The sequence below is a fragment of the Amphiura filiformis genome, chromosome 7, assembly GCF_039555335.1.
Source record: "Amphiura filiformis chromosome 7, Afil_fr2py, whole genome shotgun sequence".
Taxonomy (NCBI): domain Eukaryota; kingdom Metazoa; phylum Echinodermata; class Ophiuroidea; order Amphilepidida; family Amphiuridae; genus Amphiura; species Amphiura filiformis.
The window spans coordinates 28,993,015-29,015,610 of record NC_092634.1 but is presented as its reverse complement, the minus strand read 5'-3'; the positions used below and the strand labels follow the sequence as shown (position 1 = coordinate 29,015,610).

General features: G+C 39.3%; 1 protein-coding gene across 1 annotated transcript in view; it reads left to right on the top strand.

The window, feature by feature from the left end:
* LOC140156980 (uncharacterized) overlaps positions 1 to 22,596 on the top strand; it is a 69,177-nt gene that overhangs the window by 19,704 nt on the left and 26,877 nt on the right. Inside the window, exons 4-5 of the mRNA XM_072180027.1 lie at positions 1,703 to 1,831; positions 13,007 to 13,200. Coding sequence (XP_072036128.1) covers positions 1,703 to 1,831; positions 13,007 to 13,200 — 323 coding nt within the window. The remainder of the gene's footprint in view (positions 1 to 1,702; positions 1,832 to 13,006; positions 13,201 to 22,596) is intronic.

Here is a 22,596-nt window from a genome sequence, read left to right as displayed (position 1 = left end):
ATACATATGAATTGTAATATCACAATTGTCTAATATTTAAAAAAAAAAGCGGCTGATTTTATCCATATGTTTAAAACCCATGAAATTTGTAATACTTAATTTGACATTTTTTTCTGTGTGAACAACAACAGTATACTTTCTGTCCATTGAGATCGTTTATAGTCCCTTTTTTCACAGCAAGCACATCTCATTTCAGGACGTCACCGTTTTTCTAGGCCAAATCTGTCTCGTTCGAAGGAACTCACCGCTTAAGTTAGTTTTTGCGGAATATCAATTTTAAACGTCTTATTTTCTCAAAAAAGGAGTCATTTTCATTGTCCTCATAATATTAGCTTGCCAATGATATGATGTTGTTTTTGCAATAGACCTGCCCTTTAATGTTATGAAAAACTATCGTCCTGTCGCAAATATTCCGTTCATTTCAAAACTGATCGAGAAATATGTTTTCAGATGCATCACTGCTCATATTGATAAGTACAATCTTGGTGAAGAATACCAGTCGGCCTATCGCTCTCTGCATAGTACAGAGACAGCGCTTCTCCACGTCAAGACTAACATCATGCAGTACCTTTACAACCAGCAAGCTGTGTTTTTGGTTTTACTAGATCTGTCAGATTTGACATGGTAGAGCATAGTGGTTTGGTTCATCGTATGGCTAATGAAATCGGCCTAAGCGGAACTGCACTAGACTGGTACAAGTCATATTTTACCAACAGAATTTGTATCAATGGTACTTTTTCTGATCTTCATCAGATGTACTATGGCCTTCCACAGGGTTCCATCGTTGGTCCAGCATCATTCAGAATTTACATCATCCCGGTTGGTCGTATTATCAGGAAGCATCAAATCCATTACCATATGTATGCCGACGACATTCAGCTCTTTTTAAATTTCAATCCTTCTGATCCGATTTCCATTCAATGTGCTCTGTCAAGACTCTCAAACTGCATTAGCGAAATAAAACTGTGCATGACTAACAACATGTTGATGCTGAACGATAACAAAACGGAGTTTTTTTATCGCTGCTTCACCATACAATAGGCGCAAGTTACCATCAAATATTCATCATCAAATTGATAACAATCTACTTGGAGCAAATGCAACTGACATCGCGAGACTTCAGAGACTGCAAAATTGGGCGGCAAAACTAATTTTCTGTGCAAAGAAGCGTGTTCATGCAACACCGTTCATCAAAGAGCTCCACTGGCTTACTATCAAGAACAGAATAACATTCAAAATCCTTGTCATTGTTTTTCAAGTGCCTAAATGGCTTTGCTCCATCACACCTTGCCTGCAACTTGTCTCTGTACTCACCTGCACGAACTGGCTTACGATCTTCAACTGACACTACCAGACTCACTGAACAAACTTACACACCTCGCACTCTTCAATCTGCTGCCGACAAATCATTCGCATATGTTGCTCCTCGGTTGTGGAACACTTTACCACCTGCTCTGCGCTCTGTGGCATCACTTCAAATGTTTAAGAAAGGACTTAAAACACACCTTTTCACACAATGATTTTCTTTTGTTCCATATTATTTGCTTGCTTTTATTTTTGTTTTGTTATTTATTATATAGTGTATCATCACACACGCTGTGATATCTATGAAACAGCAGCGTGTCATATATAATTTGTATGTATGTATGTATGTTTAAAACGCGTGTTTTCAAGACTCTCAATTATCTCGTTTTTGTAACAGTTTGCAGAATAGCCAATAAGAATTGTAAGATTGTGGCCGACCCCTGGTCAAATTGTTGGAGCGAGGTGGTGGGAGAGACATCACGAGGAGGGCATGGGCTGATGGCAGGGTGGTATGACGCGTGCAGTGGTAAGATATACTAGCATAAAGAATCAGGATCATGGACAATGGGATGGGCATCTGAAATGACGTAACCAAACCGGAAGATGTAGCCTAGGTCTAGACAATAGGCGGCCATTGAGTCCATTTTGATGTTATTCACGTGTCACTATAGATGAGGTGACCTCAATGTTTATCAACAAAGGCAAGGGACTGGTATCATCTTTATGCTTGAATGAACCCCATGCAACCACTACACTGTTTAATAGTCTTATTGTGATGTGGCGGGAGTTTTAAAAACACGAGCCCTGAACAAAATATGATGCGCGCGCATACTGACAGGCAAAAAACAATGGAAATTGTGATGATGCGTGCGCATACTGTCAGGCATTGACGTCAGAAGTCACATCATCTATACTTTACAGGTTTACAATTTTTTAAATTATATTTTGAGCATACAATATATTCTGTAGTAAATCGATCAAATGACGGTGATTGTTCAGGTATTATACAGGGTGTCCCAAAACAAAGAGGCCACTCATTGCGCCCTCTTTTTCTCCTATTTCTGAAAAGTTGATTAAATATATTTTGGCATATAAAGAAACCTTTATTCGTTAGCTTTAATAAACCAAAACAATTATTTCAATCGGCTCACAACTTTTGAAGATATGCCCTTTTGAATAAAAGTACCCGTTAAGTTTCTCTCTGTCCACGGATAGCAAACAGAATGGTTTGGATGGCTCATGCTGTGGAATGGCCTGCATGATCACCAGACCTCACACCACTTGATTTGTTTCCTTTGTGGCAAAATCCAAGATCTTCGCAAACGTATTACTGAATCCGGCGCACAAGGATGGTACGCAACGCAATTGATGCAATGAAGACAAGGGCTGAAACCTGTATTCGCCAAGGAGGCAACCAGGTAGAGGGCAGAGCAGCACAGTAAACTCACTTCAGAAGAACCAAAGACAAACCAAACAGCCTTTTAGGGCTACCTTTTAGGCTAAAAAGAGAAATGACTTATGTTGTAAATAAAAAAGAAAGCAAGCAAGAAACAACGAAGTAAGAAAGTAAGAAACATAATAAAACAAAAAGGCATAAATAACCAAGAAAAAATAAGTAATTGCAAGTAAAGCAAAAGAAGTCCAATTCGGCATCCATTTTACCCACACATTAATGACACTAACAACAAAATCCATTGCCCATAAACCCACCGGTAAAGCCCATTCCATTCCAAGTTATTTCATAAAGTTATGATTGAGGAATGTTTGATATTCATTCATGGTATGTGTATTCCTTTTCAATCTTTGAAGTAGCCAAACCTTCTCCGTGGACAGAGTGAAAAACGGGAACATTTCTTTAAAAGAGCATATCTTCAAAAGTTGTGAGCCGATTGATATAATTGTGTTGGTTTATTAAAGCTAACGACTCAAGGTTTTTTTAAATACCAAAATATTTTTGATCAACGTTTCAAAAATAGGAGAAAAAGAGGGCGCATTGAGGGGCCTCTTTTTTGGGGGGACACCCTGTATATATGCTTGATAGAATTAAACCGTCTTACCAGCTAGCATTCTCCTCCGCCGTCAGTGTGCTCTAGTAACTCCACGTACCATGTTCCGAAGGTGGAGGGGACTAAAACTGTATTGACGAACACGTTTGCGTTAAAAATGATGTTGCCTAGGATTGTATTAGAATTGTGAGAAAGAAAAAATTGCGAGAGAGAAAAAATTGCACTGAACATTGACTAGATCTTAACTTTTTACTCGAATACCTAGAGGTTGTCTGATACAAAAAGAAAACAAAGACAATTCACAAGAGAAAATGAAAATCATTGAGGTCACCCCCCCCCCTCTCTGGCCTGTCCTACCCCCGGGTAATGCGGTGGGTGAACATTTTATCACCAAAATGAGCGCAAAGAATGTATCTACGATTAGATAACAAGACAAAACAAAATACTTTATGCATGAATTTGTATTTATTGTCACAGTTGACCAAGATCTAATGATTTCAAATATATCGTAAATGCTGTTTCAGCATAAAAGATGGCCGCCATCTTTCATAAGGCCACTAATAAATGATGAATATTAATATTAATGGCGGCCATCTTATATTTTCAAGTGTGTAATGTAAGTATCCAAACATGGGATTCAAAAGGAGGTTAACATCACATGTTGGTGTGTGATCTTTTAATCCTTTGTAACATTGATATTTGTAGGCCTAAGTTAGGGCGGCCATCTTAAAAATGACGGCCTTCTTGGATTTTGAGTCGGATATTATGTTTTTCCTAATGAATGATTCAAAGGGAGGGTAACTGTAAATGTTGCTACTTTCCTGGTCATTTGATCGCTTGTAACATTAAGGGGGCACAACACTAAATAAGCGTCCCATAGGATAACGTGTGATTCCGGCCTACTTCGAACGCCATTCCTGGCGTCCCTGCAATACTTGGCAAAATAACTTTTTTCGCTATTTCGCGGTGCAACAAATAATGCCTAAAAATACACTAAACTCACCACTCACATGTCAAAATCGGAGGTTGTCTTAATCCGCCACAGAGAATTGCTTTTGAGATAAACTGTCCGGGTTTTTCCGCATGTTATCATTGAAGACACTTGTCGAATTCATATGATATGATATTGAGTGATTTAAAGTGAGCATGTCGGTAGATATAGTCGCTACAATCTTTTTTTTATCTTTTCAATAGTCGTTACAATCTCATATTCACTATGGACTATGTTAGCCGAATTTCGTTCTTACATAAAATGCGTAGTGATTTAGTGTAGCGCCCTCTTAATAAAATGGCAGCCATCTTGGCTTTTATTTTGGCTAACGGGTTTTTCATTATAAAAAATTAAGGAGTTCATGTCCCAATTCTGTAGCTTGTATAACCTTGGTCTCAATATTGCCCCAAAATGAATTCATTAGATTAGACATGTTAGAAGAGAGGGCCATGTAACCAGCGCGTGTTTCAGATTGCATGTTTCTACTTTAAGATTGGTTAAGGAGTTTTATATCGAGAAAATAAGAATGAAACGGCCCGTCAGCACATTTCCAGTGGCGTAGCTACGGGGGTAAAGGGGCACACGTGCTCTGTGCGCCGTCTTAGGGGGGTACCGAATCACCGCTGGGCGCTGGTTAATTTTTTGGGGTCAACCAATTCAAAAGTCTGTGTGTACTGATACTGATATAATATGTTGCCAAAATTTGCGACTTACTTCTTCTCTTTTGGCTGTTTGCATGAAAATTAACCAACATTTGGTCATATTGAATTAGGGATTCAATCATGTTTCACCGTTGTTCATCACCGTTTAACAACGATGCGGCCGCGTCGTCTGCGTGGTTTACTTCGCGAGGGCAGCTTTAGCTGCCCGAGCGAAGTAAACCACGCAGACGCGCCGGGCGCGAGTTGTTAAACGGTGATGAACAACGGTGAAATATGATTGAATTTCTTTCAACAACGAAAAAAGAAGCTAAAGATCGTATAATTCACGGATTATTTCACGAGGAATGTCAGTTAATCATTGCCACTCAGCCTTACAAAAACTTCGACGATTACTCTGTTAAAATCAGCAACAAAACTGGGATAAAACTACAGAATAAAACTGCAATGTTTAGCCGCTGAAAAATACTGAATTCAACTGGCAAAGTTTGCATACGCACATAGGTTCCAGGCCTGACGAATTTTACGCGCTCTCGCGTAACACGTAGTCTCGCTCGCGTTCGCGTATATGGTAGAGTAAAAGTGTGTATTCATCACGGATTAACAACGGTTGGCTCCTGCACATGCAGGTATAGGTATAGGAGGAGTTGTTGAAGGTAAATACATACGTTTGAAAAAAAAAGAAGATCCCTACACCCCCTGTCGAAATCGTTAGGTCGTCGGTACATTTCCAGTTATTTACACGAACTCCCCCTCTCCCTCAAATACTGGTTACGCCACTGCTTTGTGGGAAGCTTTGTGGGAAGCACGGTGGTCCAATGGTTAGGGCGCGAGCTTCATAATCGAAAGGTTGTGGGTTCGAACCCCCACCGCGGCCAGTGTGTTGTGTCCTTGGGCAAGACGGCTTAATTCCCAATTGCTTCACTCCACCCAGGTGTAAAATGGGGAGCTGCTGGGGGTAATCACAATCTAAGTCAGCTGAGAGTACCTGCGCATAAGTTGCGGACTTGTGGAAGCGGAAATGATTCTGATATATCCTAATGGCAGCGGAATAATTGTTGAAGTGTGCTGGTACTTAGGCGTAGCGCACGTTAAATCACCGACATTTATTTATTTACTGCTCCGCCTCCTTATTGTTAAAAGGCCTATACACATACCGTCGTTTTATCTTTTCAGTTTCTGTTTCCGTAACCGTAATAGTTTTTGTAACTCATTGTTATTCTGAAGTGGTAGTCTCCCAGGTGTGGCCAATCTTTTATTCTAGCCTTTTGTTAGTTACTGAAAATTTGAAGCTCGTGAATTTCAGTTTTCGTTTTGGTAAGTTGAAGGGAGCACACCACTAAATCAATGCGCCATTTGTGCAACCCTACTAAGTTCCGGTAAAATACAGAAAGTTTTTGAGGTATTATGGGCTGCTCTTTGGACTAATAATCAGAAAAAGTGGCGAATTATAGCTTCAATAAAAGTGTAAAGCCTGTGCATGAATTTGAATCACTAAAAAGTCGCATTTTTATAATTATCGATAAAATAGGTCCGCGCATTAAAAAATGGGCAGAAACGGGTTTACAGTCATGAGAGCATGTCAAAAACAGTGAGGGCGCTGTTTAGCGGCTCCTACCGGGAAAACGAGGTGGAAGACTACCCATACATTGAAACATATGTTAAACTTTCATCGATTTGCAATCGACTGGTTATCATTAAAATTCTCAGAAAGCGCCGAAAAGGCCTCAAAACGAAGAAATAAAACTGGTGTTTTTACACGTATTTCAATGGGACGATTATTTAGTGGTGTGCGCCCTTCGAAGGGCCTAGGAGTAAAACAGTGCTTTTCAGAGATTCAGCCCAAATTGAAATGGCTGTTGATTAAATTGCAGTTTTTTCGATTTAAATAGATGGTTTACATGTTAGTGAATATATTTAATGCGTTTTAGATGCAAGTCGCGCTAAGAGTATTCCCTCAGAGGCCTTCAAAGTTCAAGAAATTGCCACAAATTGTGTGAAAACAAGATTTGTTGGATTTGAAGCAATTTGGGCTTCAGGTGACAAATCTGTGCATGCCTTTTAAAGCTGCCAAATCTTGGTTTTGTAGGGGGCGGGGGGGGGGTGATTGTTATAAAATCATTAACAGTACACCCTTGCAATTATGAAACGTAATTTACTCTCATTTAAAACCGAATTTTATCAGAAAGACGGTCAAAAATTATCTAGAGAATTGGAATTCAATGCAAATTTAGAAGAATAAGCATGAATGGTCAAAATGTTGAAGATTTTCGGAATCAACCATAGAACTTTGAAAGCCTAGTTCTCTTGATGTGAATGTCACAGGGCACTTTAATTTTTAGTGTTTTACTCAAAACATTTTATATTTCAAGAAAAAGATAAAATAACTCAATTTTATGAACATCAGAAAACCCTTGAAGGGAGCACACAACTAAATCAATGCGCCATTTGTGCAACCCTACTAAGTTCCGGTAAAATACAGAAAGTTTTTGAGGTATTATGGGCTGCTCTTTGGACTAATAATCAGAAAGAGTGGCGAATTATAGCTTCAATAAAAGTGTAAAGCCTGTGCATGAATTTGAATCACTAAAAAAGTCGCATTTTTATAATTATCGATAAAATAGGTCCGCGCATTAAAAAATGGGCAGAAACGGGTTTACAGTCATGAGAGCATGTCAAAAACAGTGAGGGCGCTGTTTAGCGGCTCTACCGGGAAAACGAGGTGGAAGACTACCCATACATTGAAACATATGTTAAACTTTCATCGATTTGCAATCGACTGGTTATCATTAAAATTCTCAGAAAGCGCCGAAAAGGCCTCAAAACGAATAAATAAAACTGGTGTTTTTACACGTATTTCAATGGGACGATTATTTAGTGGTGTGCGCCCTTATATAGATTTTTTACATAAAACCTTGAGATGTGCGGTTGGGTGCTAATCTAGACAAAAGAAGAGTCTAAATTTTACGGTCCTAAATTCGCGGTAAATTGTACGGCTTCAATTGACTTGTGTTTGGTGTATATGCACTTACGTCTAGACGTAAGTGGCTCGTAAAAATTGTCTTGCATTGAAATATATACTAACCATTTGCCAAGTTATAAGCAAAAGTTTTTCATATTGGCGATGAAACGAGCGTCTAAAATAGTCAAATATCTCCCAATGAGGCGCGTACAAGTGGTGATTTGGTAATCATGTTTTATATTGAAATATAACAAAGGAATTGCATTGGAGCAAAGATAATGTATTCTATTCATTCGTATCACTGGCAAGCTAATCTGATAATTGGTTGGGTCTATATGCAAGGCTCGGGTTTATTTTAAACGTTTATTTTTGCAGAGCTAATTTTCAGTCATTGATCATACTGATAAATTTCGCAAGGGACGGAGAGGGAGGGAGAGAGGGAAATACTTGAGACTGAACAAGTGAGAGTGGGAGGGGTGACGAAGAAAGAGAGGAGAGGGAGAGACTGAAAGACTAGAAAGAGAAGAACTCGAGAGGAGAGAGTAGGGACTGGGGAGGAGGTGGGAGACTGATCATGGGGGGGCAAGAGGAAGCAAAATAGGGAGATAGACATTGATGGAAGGGCGACACTGTGGCCATGCACACGTGCTTTGGGGTTCGACAGGCTCATAAGCGGACCTTTTGTGATTTTAGGGCTTATTTGCAACGTTTTTACAGAAAAAAGTGGACTTTGTCATTCGTATTGGTATGCATCATTAATATAGATTTGCCAATCCCTCATTTCAAATATATAGTTTTGGTTTCTCTATTGTTCAGAAACCAAAAATCAAGGGATTAAAATGTGGAGATGAACTGGTGTGCAATCATAACACTATTGTGCTGGGAGGACACAAGAGGGTATATAAAAGTATAATGGCCTATAACCATACGTATATAATAGCCTATTGTGCTAACATTTTCATTATCGATATCTATCAACGCGGACGACTTTTGATGCTCTCTGCCGTATGTGGCACACTTCCATGATACCATAAAATTACACCCGAGTTCCGAGATTCGTTTTGATAAGTTATGCATAGACATCATGTGCATATATTGAGGGGTGGGGGTGGGGTGTTTTGTTTATTTGTCTGAAATATAAACGATGCATGATGATGTAGATGATTTGATTATGAATTAGATTATTCCCCGGAAAGCACAACCCATACCTCTTACCTATGTTCCCTCCGCCACCTATATATAACCTCCTCCTCCCCCCCCACACTCGATATCGACTCTTCCCTATTATTCCACTCCACTCTTGAGCCCCCCTCCCCCCCTCCTTCCCTTCCCACTTCCAATGCACTCTCCCCTCTGTTTCTCTTTCTCCCTTACCCTTACCCCCTCCCCTCACACACACACCCTCTTTCCCTGGCGATCTCTTCTATCTCTCTCTCTCTATTCTCCAATAAATAAATTGAATAAAAGTTAGTTTAAACCAGCTTTCTATGATATTGATCTTCCGTCATGCGACATGCACATAAATAGAGTTGTGTATAATAGTGTTTATAACACTGAAGTCATAATCTGTCAAGTGCCTATTGTAATGTCTGTGGAAATATTTCGATGGTCTATATATTTTCACAGTGAAATCAGCTTAGGCTAATTCGTAGTCTCAAGTCAATGCTTTCAAACTAAATCAATGCTTTCAAATGTAGACTGCTTTGTTCAACTTCTCTGCTCGTGAATATTGCACTGCGAAATTTAAACATTTCTTTTGTATACTTAGAGTAGGTAACTTCAAATCAAATAATTTTACGATCCACACCACTTATAAGAAACTGAAACCAAAACCGAAACTGACTGACACAAATGTTCGGTTTTAAACAAAAGGTAGAAACAATGAGTTCGATATCTTATGATTCAAGTGGTTAGGCAGGACAATAGGAAACCACGTGACCAAAACCAAAACCAAAACTAAAACTATATATTTGAAATGAGGCAATGTTAAAGACGAGAGGGCGCTAGGCCATTAAAAACACTGGTGTTAACATAATCTGTTCTCTCCCGATTTTATTGACATAAGCAATCACCTCTATTGAAATAAGTAAATGGGTACTTCAGAGTTAACAATGAAGTCAGATTACAGTAACTTACTGAATCCCTTGCGCTTTCGTATCTGAACAAAAGACTTCCGGAAACTGAAAAGATAAAAAGACCCATAGGGTCGTTTTATCTTTTCAGTTTCCGTAAGTCTATTGTTCAGATACGAAAACGCAAGGGATACGAAAAAGCAAGTTTACTGTAATCTGACTTCATTGTTAACTTTGAAGTACCAATCAGCTTATTTCAATAGAAGTGGATGCCTGTGTCAATAAAGGCTGGAGAGACAAGATTATGGAACACCGGTGTTAACACCGGTGTTTTTAATGATCTAGCGCCCTCTCGTCTTTGACACTGTTAAATTGATTCACATTATTATGACAAAATGCTGTAAAAACGTTGAAAATAAGCCCTTAAATCACATGTCGCACCCAAATGCACCTGTGCAGGGCCGCAGTGTCGCCCTTCCCTCGTATCAATGTCTATCTCCCTATTTTGCTTCCTTCCCCCTCCGAATGATCAGTCTCCCCACTCTCTCCCCGGTCCCTTCTCTCTCCTCTCTCCTCTCGAATTCTTCTCTTTCTAGTCTTTCCGTCTCTCCCTCTCCTCTCTTTCTTCCTCACTCCCTCTCACTCTCACTTGTTCAGTTTCAAGTATCCCCTCCCTCCCCCTCCCTTGCGAAATTTATCAGTATGATCCATGTCTGAAAATAAGCTCTGCAAAAATAAACATTTAAAATAAACCCGAGTCTTGCATATAGACGAATCCAATTTCACGCATTCCTGCTCCTCAATGGCAGCCACAGCCGCGACGGGGACCCAGCTATCTCACCTAAAATGTGAAATGATGCGGCCTTGAAGGGTATTTTAAACTGCATTCTATCACCCGTGTTACACGTAGACAAAAGAATGATGACAGTTTACAACACAAAATAATCTAACATCGAATTTTAAGCGGGTTTAATCCACCCAATTGGGCACTCACAACACCTGTTTGGTGCATGCGGGGAACCAAATATGGCCGACCAAATCCTGACCATGACTTGGCTCGTTGGATTGTCTATAGGCCCAACCAATTATCAGATTAGCTTGCCATTGTTACGAATAAATAGAATAAATTATCTTTGCTCCAATGCAATTCTTTTATATTGCATTTCAATATAAAACATGATTACCAAATCGCCACTTATACGCGCTTCATTGGGAGATATTTGGCTATTTCAGACGCTCGTTTCATCGCCAATATGAAAGACTTTTGCTTATAACTTGGCAACTTTGTTAGTATATATTTCAATGCAAGACTATTTTTACGAGCTACTTACGCCTAGGCGTAAGTGCATATACACCAAACACAAGTCAATTGAAGCCATACAATTTACCGCGAATTTAGGACTGTAAAATTTAGACTCTTCTTTTGTATAGATTAGCACCCAACCTCTCATCTTAAGGTTTTATGTCAAAAATTAACATAACTTACCAAAACGAAAACTGAAATTCACGAGCTTCAAATTTTTAGTAACTAATATAGAATAAAAGATTGGTCACACCTGGGAGGCTACCACTTCAGAATAACAATGACTTACAAAAACGGATACGGATACGGAAACAGAAACTGAAAAGATAAAAAGACGGATAGTTATATCATGGAGGTATATAAATAAATGGAGGATGATCCAGCCAAGCCTCTTTTGTACTACGTTGGTTATGACCAATCATTGTTGAATAGGCAATTTCAGGTTTATATTGATTATGCTAAGCTGATTACATTGTGAAGTCTGTTTCACTGGCCATTGATTTCAATGGGGTAAAATAAAGTTTATACTTATTGGAAATTAAGTGCTCATGTTTCATAAAAGTTTGATATCAAAATCTCATTTTCGCCAAAAATTGAGTGCTTAAATTGCATCAAGAAATCAGTCTTTTGAAAAAGAAACACCTTATCTGTTGTCATCTTGTGACTCCTACATTTTGGTCATGAAAAATTGAATTAGGCCTATGACTTTTTTTTTTTCCAAAAAGTTATGACCCCCCCCCGGCCCCCCCCCGTATATTTGGAACCCTCCCTCCAAAGAAAATGATAGCCTCCTAATAATATTAATAATCATTTAGGCCTAAATACTGCTAATTATTTATTATACAATGAGAAGTTTAATGATGATGATTTAGGCGGCCTATACGATTTCATGACAATACAGAATTAAAAGTTTAAAAACAATAACATGACATATCCGTCATGGCACTCAATCAATTTGACCCGAAGCTTCAACCAAAATCACGCTTATCATACACTAAACTATGAGAAACTGTTTAAACAAAGTATATAGGGCCTATACATTCCATATATCAATTTCTCTCTAGAAAAGATTGTCTGATCATCACTTTTGCTTGAATTCCGAAGTACTTCCGGTAAATTTTTCTCGCTCGTAACTCAAATGGCCCAAATTGGCCCAACATAATTGTTTCACAATCGGAAGGTAAAAACGTTTTGCTTTCATTTGCACTATATTTGAACTCCCTCAGACCCCCTTAAAAGCTTGATATATGAACATGAAAACTAAGTATATTTGTCAAGTTACGGCACAACTAGTGTAGAAAACAGTTTCATAACTTGAGAACAGAACATCCGAATTTCTTCGGGTTTTCGCACGATCATACATTGAAACTATAAGCTATCAAAACTGGTGACTTTGAACTAGCTGATTGACTAGCTGACGTCATTATACAGTCTCTTTTACAAGGCTTCCGGTACGGGTCATTGTAGGGTCAATTCCTATGAGGAAATTTTGGGAGTGATAATCAATGAACCATGGTAGAGGCTCATAACCATCGTGGATATCAATAGCTTGGCTGAAGTGGCTGGTCAATTCAAGTTTGGTGACTCATTGAATAGAGGTAACGGGATAATCTCCACTTAGGAGATTAGAATTCTGGCGATCATTCTCCATTTATTTATATACCTCCATGGTTATATATTATTATTTTTATTATTATTATTACTTTAGGATATCGATCTAATATTGAGCGACGACGTACCTTTGCCTTTTCCGATCAATATACCACGTCCCCGCACCAGGCTTTTGCCACGCTACCAGGAAATCCCAGGAACTTCGACTGGCAAAATATAACCGGAAAGACCATTGCTTTCTACCCCGGCATTGGTGATGAAGATTGCCTTGCAGAGGCTAAAGGAATTGTTGTAAGTAGGGTTAAAAAGCCTGGCAAACCTACTCGCACAGTAGCTGCGGCGGAATGAATTTGGAAGTGGGGGAGCCAGTCAATGGGTTCGCAGCCCCCTAAAAATGAAGGCCGACCCTAATGAAGCTATTTAGGGGGCCATTTTGACACTATTATTTTGTACAATTTTAGTTTTAAAAATCCAGAAGCAAAAAGAAGGATATGTTTATCCATAGGTCTACACAGTTGGGTGGAAACATTTGCAAAATGAAGGTCCAATTGAAGCCATTTGGTTCATAATTATTATGCGACCACCGCGAGGCATACTGTTTTAGCAATGTCCGTCCCTCCGTGGGTAGTATCTAGTAAAAATTGGTCTCATAATATTAACGGTTCAAATTATATTGCCATCATTATTATGTTTTCAGAATTTTAGTCCCTTTTCCTGCGCCGCTTGTACTTTTCTGCAAGCAGAGCGACACCCCGCTGAACGGCAGCAGCATGAATATCAGTTTTTTGAACAAACATAATATTGAAGGAAAACATCGGTGGGGAGACCAAAGAGAGCAAGGCTCGAAATGTATGGTCACCCTAAAAGTTGCAAATGATGATTATTATAGATTACTAAGTACCAAAAACATGACAGCTACCAACACGGGACAGGACTGGGTAAGTGCAGAACAGGACCGGGCAGGACATGCGCAACTAGACACCATAAAAAGTGAAGGCAGTGATGATGGCATATAACTAGAAGTTACAGGTATAAAGTAAACTAGAAGGCTATATATTTGTACACAAATATGGCTATACCCGCATGTTATCGGTGTACCCAAACTTACAGTCCTTTGCTGAGGACTTAAAATAAAGAAATTGTAAAAAGTCGCCCAATTGGGCAGAAAATGTGTAAAAGTGAAAGTCCAAGTCACAAGCTTTAATTGAATGTAGGTTGCACTGTCGTAGCACTTAAAATAAAAAAATTGTGAAAAGTCCCCTCCCAGGGAAGTCGTCTCTCTTGCTCTCCATAGGTTGCTGTTGTCAGTCTCTCTTACTCACAGTGAGTATGCAATATGATTAGGGGGAAACTATTCCAGAGGGAGTATGTAAATTAAATGGAACAGCCATTTCAGAGGGAGTATGTAAATTAAACGGAACAGCCTATTTTGGGGCCATTTCAGAGGGAGTTGTTAATTAAATGGAACAGCCAATGGGTATGTATTTAACTGGAACAGCCTTAACGCTTACTGGTATTTCCAATTACCGTCACCTATATTATAATACGGATCTGTCTGTTTAGTCCTACGTGTGTGGGGTGGGTGGGTGTTAGTAACAATATAATTCTCCAGTGGTATCTGTGTACAAATTCTGAGCCCGGAAGCTGCTTTATTTGATGAGAAACGGCGGGCCCTTTGTTTTAACCTTTTGGGGCCCTGGGGTCGATAATGTTTGACTTATGAGGCCCATGTACATATGTATTATATAAGTATAATTTTCTAGTGCTATCAGTAGGATCAAGCTGGGCACTGTAGCTGCTTTATTTACTGAGTAACGGCCGGCCCTATGTTTTAGCTTTTGGGGCCATGGGGCCCATATAATGCGATAGATGGGGCTCACATGTACATGTAACAATGTAATTCTCAGGTGCAATCTGTGTACAAACTCTGAGCCCTAAAGCTGCTTTATTTGATGAGAAACGGCCGGCCCTTTGTTTTAATATTTGGGGCCCTGGGGCCCATAATATTTGACTTAGGCGGCTCATGTACATATGTTGAAGTATAATTCTCTAGTTCTATTAGTAGACTCAAGCAGGGCATTGTAGCTGCTTTATTTACTGAGAAACGGCCGGCCCTATGTTTTAGCGTTCGGGGCCCTGGGGCCCATATTATGTGACACATGGGGCTCATATATACATATAAAAGTATAATGCTAAAGACCTATTAGTGTACCAAACGGAACCCTGTAGCTATTTTATTGGCTTAAAAATGGCCGGCCCTTTTTTTAACATTTGGGCCCCTGGGGCCCCTAGCCTTGAACATCTGGGGCCAAAATGGGCAAAAGGCACATTTACAACTTAGGGCTCATACATATACCACATATGAGCCCTAGTGCCCTTATAGTTTTAGAGCTAGCCTTGTCAATCCGTTGCCCCTTATTTTAACATTTGGGGCCCTGGAGCACATAATATATGACAAATGGGGCTCATGCAAACTTGTATATATAGAGTACCCCTGGGGTTATCAGTGTACCAACTCAGGGCCCTGTGGCTGCTTCATTTGATGAGAAACGGCATGCTTTGTATTTTTACATTTGGGCCCCTGGGGCACGTGACCGTTGACCTCTGGGGCCAAGATGGGCAAAAGGCACTTCTACGGGATAGGGCCCATAGGTGTACCACATATGGGCCCCAGGGCCTTTGTAGTTTTAACGCTAGCCTTGACAGAATGATGTGTTTGATGGAGAAGGAGGAGGAGGAGAAGGGTATAAAGAGCATAAGGACAACTAGAAGGCTATATATTTGTACACAAATACGGCTATACCCGCATGTTATCGGTGTACCCAAACTTACAGTCCTTATTTGCTGAGGACTTAAGATAAAGAAATTGTAAAAAGTCGCCCAATCGGGCAGAAAACGTGTAAAAAGTGAAAGTCCAAGTCACAAGCTTTAATTGAATGTAGGTTGCACTGTCGTAGCACTTAAAATAAAGAAATTGTAAAGTCCTCCCAGGGGAGTCGTCTCTCTTACTCTCCATAGGTTGCTGTTGTCATTATCTCTTACTCACAGTGAGGCTATGCAATATGATTAGGGGGAAACTATTCCAGAGGGAGTATGTCAATTAAATGGAACAGCCATTTCAGAGGGAGTATGTAAATTAAACGGAACAGCCTTTTGGGGGGACATTTCAGAGGGAGTTGTTAAATTAAATGGAACAGCCAATGGGTATATAATTTAACTGGAACAGCCTTAACGCTTCATCCTGGTATTTCCAATTATGATATAATACGATCTGTCTGTTTAGTCCTACGTGTGTGGGGTGGATGGGTGTGTGGGTGTTAGTAACAATATAATTCGCAGGTGCTATCTGTTTACAAATTCTGAGTCCGGAAGCTGCTTTCTTTGATGAGAAACGGACCGCCCTTTGTTTTAACATTTGGGGCCCTGGGGCCCATAATATTTGACTTATGAGGCCCATGTACATAATTACGTTGAAGTATAATTCTCAAGTGCTATCAGTAGACTTAAGCTGGGCAGTGTAGCTGCTTTATTTACTGAGTAACGGCCGGCCCTATGTTTTAGCGTTTGGGGCCCTGGGCCCATATTATGTGACATATGGGGCTCATATGTACATATAACTATATAATTCTCAGGTGCAATCTGTGTACAAACTCTGAGCCCTGAAGCTGCTTTATTTGATGAGAAACGGCCGGCCCTTTGTTTTAACATTTGGGGCCATGGGGCCCATAACATTTGACTTATGGGGCTCATGTACATATGTTGAAGTATAATTCTTAAGTACTATCAGAAAACTCAAGCTGGGCACTGTAGCTGCTTTATTTACTGAGTAACGGCCGGCCATATGTTTTAGGTTTTGGGGCCCTGGGGCCCATATTATGTGACATATGGGGGTTATATATACATATGACAATATAATACTAAAGACCTATCTGTGTACCAAATCTGAACCCTGTAGCTACTTTATTTGCTGAGAAACGGCCGGCCCTTTGTTTTAACATTTAGGCCCCTGGGCCCCTAGCCTTGTACATATGGGGCCAAAATGGGCAAAAGGCACATCTACAACTTAGGGCCCATACATATGCCACATATGAGCCCTAGTCATCTTATACTTTTAGAGCTAGACTTGTCAATCTGTTGCACCATATTTTAACATTTGGGCCCCTGGGGCCAATAATATATAACATATGGGGCTCTTGTATATTTGTAAATATAGAGTACCCCTAGGGCTATCAGTGTACCAACTCAGGGCCCTGAGGCTGCTTCATTTGATGAGAAACGGCGTGCTTTGAATTTTCACATTTGGGCCCCTGGGGCCCGTGACCTTTGACCTCTGGGGCCAAGATGGGCAAAAGGCACTTCTACAGGGTAGGGCCCATAAGTGTACCACATATGGGACCTGGGGCCCTTGTAGTTTTAGCGCTAGCCTTGACAGAATGATGTGTTTGATGGGAGGAAAAGGAGGAGGAGGAGGAGAAGAAACCACAGGATGTGAAGATACCCTGCATGCTATTGCATGCGGGTATAACTAGAAGGCTATATATTTGTACACAAATACGGCTATACCCGCATGTTATCGGTGTACCCAAACTTACAGTCCTTATTTGCTGAGGACTTAAGATAAAGAAATTGTAAAAAGTCGCCCAATCGGGCAGAAAACGTGTAAAAAGTGAAAGTCCAAGTCACAAGCTTTAATTGAATGTAGGTTGCACTGTCGTAGCACTTAAAATAAAGAAATTGTAAAAGTCCCCTCCCAGGGGAGTCGTCTCTCTTACTCTCCATAGGTTGCTGTTGTCATTATCTCTTACTCAGGTAGTATGTAAATTAAATGGAACAGCCATTTCAGAGGGAGTATGTAAATGAAACGGAACAGCCTTTTTGGGGGCCATTTCAGAGGGAGTATGTAAATTAAATGAAACAGCCATTGGGTATGTAATTTAACTGGAACAGCCTTAACGCTTCACGCTGGTATTTCCAATTATGATATAATACGGTCTGTCTGTTTAGTCCTACGTGTGTGGGATGGATGGGTGCAAAAAGTCGCCCAATTGGGCAGAAAATGTGTAAAAAGTGAAAGTCCAAGTCACAAGCTTTAATTGAATGTAGGTTGCACTGTCGTAGCACTTAAAATAAAGAAAGTGTAAAAAGTCCCCTCCCAGGGGAGTCGTCTCTCTTACTCTCCATAGGTTGCTGTTGTCAGTCTCTCTTACTCAGGTAGTATGTAAATTAAATGGAACAGCCATTTCAGAGGGAGTATGTAAATGAAACGGAACAGCCTTTTTGGGGGCCATTTCAGAGGGAGTATGTAAATTAAATGAAACAGCCATTGGGTATGTAATTTAACTGGAACAGCCTTAACGCTTCACGCTGGTATTTCCAATTATGATATAATACGGTCTGTCTGTTTAGTCCTACGTGTGTGGGATGGATGGGTGCGTGCGTGGGTGTTAGTAACAATATAATTCTCAGGTGCTATCTGTGTACAAATTGCTGAGGACTTAAAATATAGACATTGTAAAAAGTCGCCCAATTGGTAGGAAAATGTGTAAAAATTGAAAGTCCAAGTCACAAGCTTTAATTTAATGCAGGTTGCACTCTCGTAGCACTTAAAATAAGAACTTGTAAAAAGTCCCCTCCATAGATTGCTGTTGTCAGTCTCTTATTCACAGTGAGGCTATGCAATGTGATTAGGGAAAACTATTCCAGAGGGAGTATGTAAATTAAATGGAACAGCCATTTTAGAGGGAGTATGTAAACTAAATGGAACAGCCTATTTTGGGACCATTTCAGAGGGAGTATGTAAATTAAATAGAACAGCCAATGGGTATGTAATTTAACTGGAACAGCCTTAACGCTTCACGCTGGTATTTCCAATTATTATATTAATAATTATAATACGGACATGTCTGTTTAGTCCTACGTGTGTAGGGTGGGGGGTATGTGGGTGTTAATAACAATATAATTCTCAGGTGCTACTGTGTACAAATTCTGAGCCCGGAAGCTGCTTTATTTGATGAGAAACGGCCGGCCCTTTGTTTTAACATTTAGGGCCATGGGGCCCATAATATTTGACTTATGAGGCCCATGGACATATGTTGAAGTTTAATTCTCTAGTGCTATCAGTAGACTCAAGCTGGGCACTGTAGCTGCTTTATTTACTGAGTAACGGCCGGCCCTATGTTTTAGCGTTTGGGGCCCTGGGGCCCATATAATGTAATATATGGGGCTCACATGTATATATAACATTGTGATTTTCAGGTGCAATATGTGTACTAACTCTGAGCCCTAAAGCTGCTTTATTTACAGAGTAACGGCCGGCCCTATGTTTTAGCGTTTTGGGCCCTCTGGCCCATATAATGTAATATATGGGGCTCACATAATCACTCGCTTGATCCAAATTATATTTTTTTGTTCTAATTCAGATATTTTTGCAAATTAATTTGCTTCTTTTTGTTAAGTAATATATTAAGTCTATTTGTTTTGTATACTTGTTATGTCCGACTCCTTATCTAACTCTATTTTCCAACCCTTTGCCTTTGACAGCTCTCTGCACCCGTTTGATAAGTTTCTTGATAGCACCGATGTTACCAGCCCCAAAGATATTCCTTGCCAGTACTACACCAATGAAAATATAAATACTCACGATCCCCTATCAATACATGTACCCTGTCCTTGTTTCACCATAACGCATGCAGTCTCAACAAACATTCCAACGACATTGTTAACTATTTGGCCTCCTTGGACCATCACTTTAACATATATGGTTTTTCTGAAACCTGGTTTAACTCTGAAGATGAGGCTGCATTGATTGACATTGATAATTACTCAAGGGAGAACTGTGTTCGTCCAAACCGTCGTGGAGGTGGTGTCTCTCTTTTATATCAACAATGATATAAATTATTGCCTTAGACCCGACCTTTCCCTTGACTGTGCAGATTGCGATTCTCTCTTCATTGAGGTGTCCCAAAATTCTACAAAAACCATCATCGGTATCCTTTACAAACCCGAGTACGTTATTCACAGTGATTTTTTAGATCAACTGAGCAATACCCTGAACACCATTTCCAATGAAAAAAAAACCCTGTTACCTGATGGGTGACTTCAACTTAGATTTGCTCGTACATGATACCGATCCCAAAGTTAGTGACTTTCTTAACATACTTTATTCCCATGATTTTATCCCATCAATTGATCGACCAACCCGCATTAAAACCAACATCCATGGACATACCAGCGCGACCTTGATTGACAACATTTTCACCAATGACATTTTATCCCAAATCAACTCCGGTATTATTGTCACCGACCTTTCAGACCATTTCCCTATTTTCCTCACCCAACAAAAAACATGTAGGCCTAACGCAGTACCACGCACACCTGTAATAAAGAAAACACGGCATATGAAACCTAACAATATCAAAGGTCTAAACAACGCATTGTCCCTTGTTGATTGGTATCAGTTAACCAACATACTAGATCCAGACGAGGCCTACAACAGATTTAATTCTAAATTATCTACACTTCTGAACATACATTGTCCAATTAAAACTAATATAATATCTAAACGTAACTCACCCAAAAAATCTTGGGTAACTAAAGGACTAATTAAATCGCTCCAAACAAAAGATAAGTTATATAAAGCTTACATTCTAAACCCATCAAATGATAATAAACTAAAATATAAAACTATCGTAACCATCTAAACCTTCTACTTCGTCTTAGTAAAAAATTACACATCACCTCAAAAATTGAAAACAATAAACATAATACTAAAGAAATGTGGAAAACTTTAAATAATTTACTTGGTCGTAATAAAAAAACTAAATTCCCTGATTTCTTTAACAATAATGAAGGTCAACGAATAACTGATAATCAAACTATTGCTGAACACTTTAATAATTTTTTTGCCAATATGTGACCGTACACCACGAATGAGTTGTCCTCAATTGTATTCTGAGTTACAGTGTAAAATGGGCATGAAGGTCATATTCATAGGTATTTCAATTTGGTGCTACGTGTATCTCATTAAATGAGGTACACGTAGCACCAAATTGAGGTACCTATGAATACGACCTTCATGCCCATTTTACACTGTAACTCAGAATACAATTGAGGACATTTACGGCTCATTCGTGGTGTACGGTCACATATTGGCATCAACCTTGCTAGTAAGATATCTGATCCACCTACTGACTTTAAACCTCCCCTGTCGTCTTATTCAAACCCCAATTCACTTTTTATGCATCCTACATCTCCAGAAGAACTTGTTAAATTAACATCTGATTTAAAAAATAGCAACAGTAGTGGAACTGATGACATAAGTAATAATCTTCTAAAACAAATAATTCCATCCATTTGTGGTGTCCTCTCCCATATCTTCAATTTATCTATTGCCTCAGGAACTGTCCCTACTGCACTAAAACATGCTAATGTAACACCCATTTTTAAAGCAGATAATAAACATGATGTCACCAACTATAGGCCTATATCAATCCTTCCATCTATCTCCAAACTCCTTGAAAAATTGTCTATGCACGGATCTTTAACTTCATTGAGCATCATAACATTCTAACTCCCCATCAGTTTGGCTTTAGGCCTAAGAGATCCACATACATGGCTATTAACGAACTTTATTGTAAAATAACGGACAACCTGGACAACAAACTTCACACAATTGGCATATTCCTAGATCTTAGCAAGGCCTTTGACACCATAAACCATGACATTCTTCTTGACAAACTCAATAAATATGGTATCAGAGGTCTTGCTAATGATTGGGTTAAGAGCTACCTATCTGGAAGACAACAACAGGTTTCCTTTAATAATGCCCTCTCTACTCCTGCAGATATCAATTGCGGAGTTCCTCAAGGATCGATTCTAGGACCGTTATTATTTCTTTTATATATTAATGATCTCCCACTTTGTTCTAAAGAACCCCATTTTATTTTGTTTGCCGATGACACGAATATCCTTTTCTCACATCAAAACCCTAAGACACTAGAAATAATAGTTAATAATGAACTTAATCATATTTCAAATTGGTTTAAACTAAATAAATTATCAAAAAACAAAAAAAAAACTAATTATATTATTTTCAAAAATAAACATAATAACAAACCTGATATTGAAATTGATATTAAAATTAATAATACACCCATCCAAAAAGTTCAGACCACCAAATTCCTTGGAATACTCATTGATCATAATTTGTCATGGACCTCTCACACTAAACATGTTTCTAAAATATAATGGAGTTATTAGAAAGGTCAGACCCTTCTTGCCTCAAGAGTCTCTTCTAACTCTGTACAATTCCCTTGTATTGCCATATTTGTCATATGGTGCAATGATTTGGGCTGATCCCAATAATTCCAATATTGAACCACTCTTTCGATTGCAGAAAAGGGTAATTCGCACATGTACTAATTCTATTTGGCTAGCCCACACAGACCCACTCTTCGCATCCTTAAAAACCCTTAAAATTCATGATATTTATAAAATCCAACTTTCTTCATTTATGTTTCAATTTCACCATGACCTTTTACCTACTGACCTCATTGAAAACAATTTTTTAAAGTTCAAACACTGTCCCACCATTATGACACTAGACACGCTCACGACCCATTTATTGAACCGTCCAATACTGTTCTGGCAAGCAATACATCCTGTTCACAAGGTCCGTTGGTTTGGAAC